This window comes from Ursus maritimus (assembly GCF_017311325.1).
Source record: "Ursus maritimus isolate PB19 chromosome X unlocalized genomic scaffold, ASM1731132v1 scaffold_X1, whole genome shotgun sequence".
Classification (NCBI taxonomy): domain Eukaryota; kingdom Metazoa; phylum Chordata; class Mammalia; order Carnivora; family Ursidae; genus Ursus; species Ursus maritimus.
This window is the reverse complement of record NW_024423319.1, coordinates 33,505,120-33,513,964: the sequence shown is the minus strand read 5'-3', so window position 1 is coordinate 33,513,964 and position 8,845 is coordinate 33,505,120. Positions and strand designations below refer to the sequence as shown.

Genomic DNA, 8,845 nt, shown 5'->3' with positions numbered 1-8,845 from the left:
AAAAAAAAATATATATATATATATATATATATATATTCCATAAGAGGCTGAAAAAAATGTATAGAACCAGAGCAAGCAGTGCACGCCAGGAGTTTGCCTACGCATGACAAAGCCAGTCCTTCCTCCTCCAGGGAAAACAGCATGAAACAGTGAGCTCATTAGTATCACAACGGGCAGCTTTGAAAAGATTCATTGAGAAGACTTCAGCACAGTAGTTGGCCTTGTGTTATCTCTGATTTCAGAGATTCGTGTTAAGCCAGGGCTTCTACTCAAATAGCTGTATCATCCACTGGAGCAATTTCTTCCCTAAAGTAGAAAATAAAATGCAAATTTGCCTGCGGTGAGTCAATTGAAGATACATAAATCTTCAATTATCCCTTTTAATTTTGGTTTTTAAATCTAAGGAACAGAGGAAAATACCATGAACTGGAAAGTTTGAGCATGGCTGGAAACATTTATGTAAAAATATTTAGACTCTAAACGAAGGTCATATAACCTTTGTAAAGCAATTAAAAATTAACTGAAATTAACTGATCTAATTGCAACTTTGCTTTCCTTCCCAAGCATGAGCTTAACTACAGTGACGTAAGTAGTTGCTTTAGGATATTACACAGCAAACTTTTTTTGTTTTTTGCATTTATTTGTCAGCTGCAGTTGTGATCATGGAAACCAACCGAATTTTTAAAAGCAAATGATCTTGAGGCAAATATAGTCCTAATAAAAAAAAAATAATAACTTTCCATAGGTCATTTCTGAAGCAATAACATTTTAGACGCTTTTTTTTTTTATCATGCCAGTGATTTATGGAATGTCACGAGGGAAAGCACACCTTTCAGATTTTAATTTCCTAGACAATGTCTAAATGAAGTGGAGTTCAGAACGAGGTAGAATAGTGAATATTGCGTTTTTACTGAGCAAATATATAGTTCTCAAAGGGGAGTTATAGGGACAAAATGCATCACAGTGAAGACTGCTACATTCACTGGTCACCATTTTGTTGTGTAATCTTGCCTCAGAAGTTAAGGTACATTAAATGAAATTAAAGTTGGTCTTAAAAAAATCAGTGTACATAAGAGTAATTTCAGTTACTCAGAAATTGCCCAGAGCGCATGAGTAGTCAGCTCTACGCTACGGACACTTAACAGGAGTCAGTACCATGGCCAGAAAGGAGGAAAAGTGATTTCGTCGGTTGCGTGCAGTATTTAGAGTAGTCTATGTACCTATATAGACACAGACACACACGCCACACGTGCACACCCGTTCTAAAATTCTGCCTCTGAAATTACAGGTAGAGCAGAAAAATCACAGCTATGGAAACTGAGTAAGCTTGACTTGGTGGACCTTAACTACTCCCTGTTTTCCGAAATAAAATTGGGTTTGTAAGTCCAAGGGAAGTCAGGATTTTAGAAAGGCAAAAGGAGAACATGACTTCATGAGAGGGCCACCCACAGCACCTATAATAACTTTCACACCAGTTACAGAAAGTCTTTCTCTCTGATTTGGACTAATGACAAAAAGGTTCCCTCCTGGGAAACCTAAATATAAAAAGGCCCTGCCTGCTTTTGGCCTGACACCGGCTTGTGCAGGACACAGGGCTTGGTTAGTGGCACGTGGGGCTGGATTTCAAACTTCTCCTTGTGCCTGTTCTCATAGATAACAACCTAAACTGCTACATGGCGTGACCCTGGTGCATGAACTTCAAATATGGGCTGCACCTCCTGGGGTGTGCACACGCCTGTGTGTGTGTGTGTGTGCGTACATACCTGTCAGTAATGCCAAAGGCCTTTGACTCCTTTTCTGTTAGTTCAGCAACTCTTCCATTAGGGTCATACATTCCCTTCTGTAAGTCCATTTATGTGCTGTAAACACCTTTTTTTTTTTTTAAGATTTTACTTGAGAGAGCACGCATGCACACATTTGGTGGGGGGGCAGAAGGAGAGGGAGAAAGAATCCCAAGCAGACTCCCTACTGAGCGTGGAGCCCTGTGCGGGGCTTGATCTCACGACCCCGAGATCATGACTTGAACTGAAATCAAGAGTCAGATGCTTAACTGACTGAGCCACCCAGGTGCACCTTTTAAAGAAATTTTTATGAAGATGCTACATCTTGCTCTCATTTTACTGGAGGTGGCTGCTTTAGCCATGTGCACTGGTAGAGCAGAAACAAGTTTGGGCTTAGGTGAGTTCCAGTATTTAAAAATACATAGATAGGGGCGCCTGGGTAGCGCAGTCGTTAAGCGTCTGCCTTCGGCTCAGGGCGTGATCCCGGCGTTCCGGGATCGAGCCCCACATCAGGCTCCTCCGCTATGAGCCTGCTTCTTCCTCTCCCACTCCCCCTGCTTGTGTCCCCTCTCTCGCTGGCTGTCTCTCTGTCGAATGAATAAATAAAATCTTAAATAAATAAATAAATAAATAAATAAATAAATAAATAAATAAAAATACATACATAATCCCGGGGCACCCAGGTGGCTCAGTGGGTTGGGCTTCTGACTCTGGATTTCAGCTCAGGTCGTGATCTCAGGGTCCTGGGATCCAGCCTCGCCTCGGGCTCTGTGCTCAGCAGGGATTTGAGGATTCTCTCTCTCTCTCTCTCCCTCTGCCCCTCTCCCCCCCCTACTTGTGTGCTCTCTCTAAAATAAATAAGTAAATCTTTAAAAAATATAGAGAGGTAGTCCTTTAGAATGTCCAGTCAGGCAGGTGGGTAGGGGTATGAAATTTGCTTTGTTACCGCCTGCTCTTGTGCAATTAGAGTGTACACGTTCATTTTGTTAGCCACGTTCTTCACTGTGACGAGAAGCTGGATTTCATAAACACTCAAACACGACAATCGCTGAAAAGCCTCTTTTGTGTTTATCCTCCATAGTTGTCTTTTTGCTGCCAACTTAAACCATTTTTTCACCTTATTATTCTGTAAATTTTGAACAAACTCTTACCATTTTACCCCCAAAAAAGGTTTTTTTTGGTCGAATCATAAAGTTTCATCTTTCTCTGCATTAAGAATTGTGGTTAAAGGGGCACCTGGGTGGCACAGCGGTTAGGCGTCTGCCTTTGGCTCAGGGCGTGATCCCGGCGTTGTGGGATCGAGCCCCATGTCGGGCTCCTCCGCTGTGAGCCTGCTTCTTCCTCTCCCACTCCCCCTGCTTGTGTTCCCTCTCTCGCTGGCTGTCTCTGTCTCTGTCGAATAAGTAAATGAAATCTTAAAAAAAAAAAAAAGAATTGTGGTTAAAGAAGGGGATCCTTCAGCCTTTTCTCTCCAGGGAACGAACAAAGTCTTACTTGTTGGTAGAAAATTAGCAGATTTATCTATGCCTTTGAACCACACTAGTTTTCGGCTTAAAGTGGATTCAATGCATGCAGCACTTAACGTTTTTGACAAGTGTGTGCAATTGACTGTCTGGCTTCGTTTTCAGTAGCAGTATTGTAGTATTTATTTAGCATCTTGAAAACTCAAGCCCAGTTGTCCATCTCCTTTGAGACTCACCACCCGTGTGGGAAAATGTAGGTGAGTCTCAAAGAACATAGAAGGGCTTACCGTTGCGCCTGATTTAAAACGAATCGTGAGTTAACAACCCATTTTCATTCATAGATTTTCCAAGAGGTAAAAAGCAGTGACATTGCCAAAACCTTCCGCAAAGCCATCAACAGGAAAGAAGGGATTTGTGCTCTGGGAGGCACTTCCGAGCTGTCCAGTGAAGGAACGCAGCATTCTTACTCAGGTAGTAGAGTTTCACGTGCGCTAGGTTAACACAATGACCTAAGTACGGTGCCTGCTATAATGTCAAGAAGGGGCACTAGGAAAACATCGCTTCCTAATGAAGAATACGGCAGAAGCCCATATGCCATTCTAAGTATTTATTGTATGGCTTTGTTAGCTCGCAAGACATACTCCACAATATGAGCAATGGTAGGCTTTATTATAGTGGAGCTCTACAGGAATATAAGGAATAATTTTTAAAGAATTTGGTAACTAACTTCTCTAAGGATCAGTTCACCCTGCTCTCTCCCTCTTTTTTGTTGTTAATTTTGTACTTCCTATTAGCCATGCTGTATTCAAGTGTCTGGGTTTCCAAAGAGGAGAACCCCATGTTGGTGACACATGAACTTTTCAGCACTGCTGTACAAATTATTTTAGGCTTTAGAGTCAACCTAGAGTGTGAACTAATTTCTTGTTATTCAACATGACTTTAGAGGAAGAAAAATATGCTTTTGTTAACTGGATAAACAAAGCTTTGGAAAATGATCCTGACTGCAGACATGTTATACCCATGAATCCAAATACCGACGACCTGTTCAAAGCTGTTGGTGATGGAATTGTGCTTTGGTAAGATGTTGGTTAATTTTGTGTCCCGATTTCCAAAACAGCCTTCCGCGTAATTGATATACTGGTTTCTGGGTGCTCGACGGCTTCAACTCGGGAAACAATCAGAATTGAAAGTCGTCTGGGTGTGTCCGAGAAAGTACCACCAAGATATAAAACTCACTCATTTAGACTGGGGACCGCTTTGTAAGAAAGCTGCCAGCTTCTAATTTCTTCTCATTACTTGAGCCAGCAGAACATGACACCATTGTGGGACTCAAGTATGTCAGCATCTACTTATTTTTACAGTACCATAGCTTCAAAATACAAAGAGGACCTCCTCTTCAGTTCCCACTCTCCAATTACTTATGTCCAAAAATGCGTTTGTCCTTGCTGCTGCCCCAGAGCCAACAGTATCTTGGCAGAAAGCATGTAAGATGATCAACACTTTGTCCATTGACGGGTCTGCCTGGGTTTGTCTTCAGTTTCTGTGTAAGACCAACCCACCTGCAGTCAGAATGTTCAAACCCCTTTGCATTTCACATTGCATCTACTATGATCCCTGTTAAAAAGCATAAGACATCCCATTTCGTCCATGTATAGGCACTAAAGAAATAATTCCCTCATGTGTTTTAATATAGAGAGATAATCACATGATACTATTGATTTGGTATTTAAATCTGACATAGGGGCGCCTGGGTGGCTCAGGCGGTTGAGCATCTGCCTTCAACCAAGGTCATGATCCTGGGGTCCTGGGATCAAGCCCGGGAGTTGCCTCACGCTCCCTGCTTAGCAGCAGGAAGTCTGCTTCTCCCTCTGCCTCTGCCGCTCCCCCTGCTTTTGTGCTCTCTCTCTAATAAATAAAATCCTTAAAAAAATAAACCTGACATGGAAAAAAGCATGGTTTTCCCTGTGCAGAATCACATATTTTGGGGCAGTATTATAAACACCTAAGATGTTGGCATCTAATTCCAAATTTTACCAAATGAGATTCGTCTAAAGAAATCACAGATTCTAGTCTAATTAGTAGAACTTTTCTTTCTCTCACCGCTAGATTAACAGCACCTAATATCGTGCTTAGCTCATCATTTAGACTCTCAGTAAATATGGTGAATGAAAGAATCTCATTCTCAACAAATTTACCTCCTCGTGAATAAATGGTCATTCTTAATTTGTGACTTTTACGATCGAGAAGAGACACAATTTCCGTGTGGGATTTTATCTGTTTTTAAAATGTATTCAGTAAGGTTTTTTCAATATCCAAGTTATTCATTCTTATAAAATGATGGGAAGATGCAAAAAATTAAAATGAGAAAGTATGCCCCAGTCCCCAACTCAGAAATACCCAACTACCGTAAACATTTTGGTCCTTTTTTTTTCATGAGCATTTATCATATGTATAGTTTTTTTGTGATCAACATGATAAAAGTCATATTTTGCACTGATGTTTTTCAGATTACATGAGAGATGTGTCATGTGCCTTAAAACATTTGTGAATATTTGCAGGCTCTTTCAAAGTAAACCAACTCCTTGCTTAATTTGTGTTTCAGTAAAATGATCAACCTTTCAGTTCCTGATACAATTGATGAAAGAGCAATCAACAAGAAGAAACTGACACCCTTTATCATTCAGGTACACATTGATCTCCCTGCCCTCTTCTAGGAAAACTGCCTTGTGAGGGCCTGTTCATCGGTTCTACCCTTTGTATCTTCCCATTTAATTCTTATAACGACTCTTGAGTTTAGGACTGTTAATCAAGATTTGACAAGAGGAGAGCTGAGACTCAGAAAGACTCCTGAGCTCGCCCAGAGTTAACGTTGGAATTGAAGTTCAAATGCAGGTCTAACTCCAAAGCCTTGTGTTCTTCTCATTACACAGTGTGTTCAAGCATGCAGAAAAAGCACAAATATTTAAGCTCTTAATGAATTAGCATGCTTAAGCAATGGAGCATTTTTCTTTTCCATTAAGTGAGTATTACACACTGAGATAGCAAAATTCCCTCGGGCAAGAGAACTTCTTGGGATGTGGAGATTGCAACGTCTAGAACCTTTTCAGGTGCATGGAATAGACCTCTTGTTTAGGCACTTTTAGAAATACAACGACTCGAGCACCTGGGTGGCTCTGTCGGTTAAGCGTCTGTCTTCGGCTCAGGTCATAATCCCAGGTTCCTGGGATTGAGCCCTGCTTGGGATTCCCTGCTGAGAGGGGAGTCTACTTCTCCCTTTCCCACTGCTGGTCTCTCTCTCTCTCTTTCTCTGTCAAATAAATAAATAAATAAATAAATATCTTAAAAAAAAAAAAGAAAGAAAGAAATACAATGACTCTTGGGGCACCTGGCTGGCTTAGTTGGTAGAGCATGTGACTCTTGAGCTCGGGGTTATAAGTTTAAGTCCCACATTGGGTGTAGAGATTGCTTAAAAATAAAATCTTTAAAAAGAGAAAAAGAAATAGGACCCTTAACCCGCATGGATATACTGACTCTAGTCACTCAGGCTTTTCCTTTCATGACAATGTCGGTGTACTTCAAAAGAGACCAAATAAAAATACCAAGTTAGCTTCCCACAGAATTCTCGAAAGACAATAACAATAATAAGGCTGAGATTTGTTTTAGCTATGCCCTTACCACCGAAGTCTGGAGTTTGTTGTCTGGAATTTGTTTTCTGTGGATCATGTGTGCCTGAAATTAATTTCCTCGTTGAGCATTATTTTCAGTAAAGGGAGTAGACTCCTAAAAACTGGGAAGGTCAAGAAGCAAATGTGTACATTGGCTGTCTTGCAGGAAAACTTAAACTTGGCACTGAACTCTGCTTCTGCCATTGGGTGTCACGTTGTGAACATCGGCGCAGAGGATCTGCGGGCTGGGAAACCGCATCTGGTTCTGGGACTGCTTTGGCAGATCATTAAGATCGGTTTGTTCGCCGACATTGAATTAAGCAGGAATGAAGGTAATGGAACACAGTCATTATTTTGAAAGTTGTTTATTGGGTATTTTTTCTTGGTCACGCAGACTGTCGTGCTTTCACTTAATTGAGGTGATTAGATGATAGCTAGAATTAACAGAAGGTAATGCTATAGTGTTGTTCTGGAAAACAGTCTAATTACAACTTTTCTTCTTTAGTAGTAATTCACATTTGCCTGGTGCTTTAGAATTCATTTTACAATAAAGACACAAAAGCACTGAGAGTTTAAGGAACATTCCCAAGGTCCCCAGACTGGGTATCTTTTCTTTTCTAATGTTCCTGCACACCTCCCGCCCCGCCCCATCTTCACCCCCAGATTGAGACCTCGTCAAACTATTCTACCCCACCCTTGATGGTCACATATTTCCTGAACTTCTTACGGCGTGGGGTATCACATCACACCATGGAGTTGTAGAATGTATAAGCACATACAACCCAATTGTCGTGTGTGCTGGGCAATACTATCTGATCTTCTTCCTGCAAAGCTTAAAATATTAAACACTACTCCAGATATTCCTATTTTATTCCAGAAATCACTCTCTCAATCCTAGTTACTTCTGGGGAATATCTCTTTGCGGTTCTCAGTCTTTCCAAGGCTCCAGAATGTCTGTCAACAGTCTTACTTTGCACATTGATCCACGATAAGACTTTTTTGCACTTTAGAGACTGTTACACTTGCTCTTTCAATCAGCTCAAAGGTACCTATATTTGAACAAATACAATTACTCTCATTGCTGGCCTTCTTCACAGTGGTGTTTGTCTTGTTAAAGACGTTGAAGTCTGTTGAGAAAGGCAGAGGGGACAGCAAAATAAAATCACATTGGCTTATGTAGTAAATCAAATGACTTTTCTTTGACAAGGTCTTAGGTACATAGATGTCAGGCCTTTTAATCCTCTCTAGCCTTTGACGTGGTGGAATGGGGGAGCAAAGGAAGGGTCTTGGACAAATGACCTGCTGCTCCTGCCCTTGCTTAAATCCCTCAGTGTCAAAATGATGTGGCATAAAGCAGAGTCCTTGAAAGACAAAGTGTGCCTGATGAAGGTATTACTTAGACCTCTTCAGAAATCAGGCAGTTTCATGGGGCACCTGGGTGGCTTAGTCGGTGAAGCGTCTGCCTTCGGCTCAGGTCATGATCTCGGGGTCCTGGGACTGAGCCCCACATCGGGCTCTCTGCTCAGCAGGGAGCATGCTTCTCCCTCCTACTTTACCTCTGTGCTCTCTCTCTCTCGCTCTCTCTCTCTCTCTCAAATAAATAAATAAAAATCTTAAAAAAAAGAAATTAGGTAGTTTCAGCCTTCTTGTTCAAGCTAAACCTCCTTTTATTTCATGGGAGGTAATTATTGCATTAGGCCTACACAACTTACTCCTAAAACAATGCTAAAATGTAGACTATTCTGGGCCTCTGGGTGGCTCAGTCGGTTCAGCGACTGTCTTCAGCTCAGGTCATGATCCTGGGCAAGATCCAGTCCTGCACTGGGCTCTCTGCTCTGTGGGGAGTCTGCTTCTCCCTCTGCCCTCCCTCCTCTCATGCTCTCTGTCTCTCTCACTCTCTCAAATAAATAAATAAAATCTTTTAAAAAAAAAAAAA

The 8,845-nt window shown here is 41.4% G+C and overlaps 1 protein-coding gene across 2 annotated transcripts in view; it reads left to right on the top strand.

Annotated features, from left to right (window-relative positions):
- The window catches only part of PLS3 (plastin 3), a 79,850-nt gene that overhangs the window by 56,352 nt on the left and 14,653 nt on the right, over positions 1-8,845 (top strand). For both annotated transcript variants that reach the window (XM_040628910.1, XM_040628915.1), the window contains 4 exons: positions 3,586-3,715; positions 4,188-4,320; positions 5,847-5,928; positions 7,076-7,241. In XM_040628910.1, coding sequence (XP_040484844.1) covers positions 3,586-3,715; positions 4,188-4,320; positions 5,847-5,928; positions 7,076-7,241 — 511 coding nt within the window. The remainder of the gene's footprint in view (positions 1-3,585; positions 3,716-4,187; positions 4,321-5,846; positions 5,929-7,075; positions 7,242-8,845) is intronic.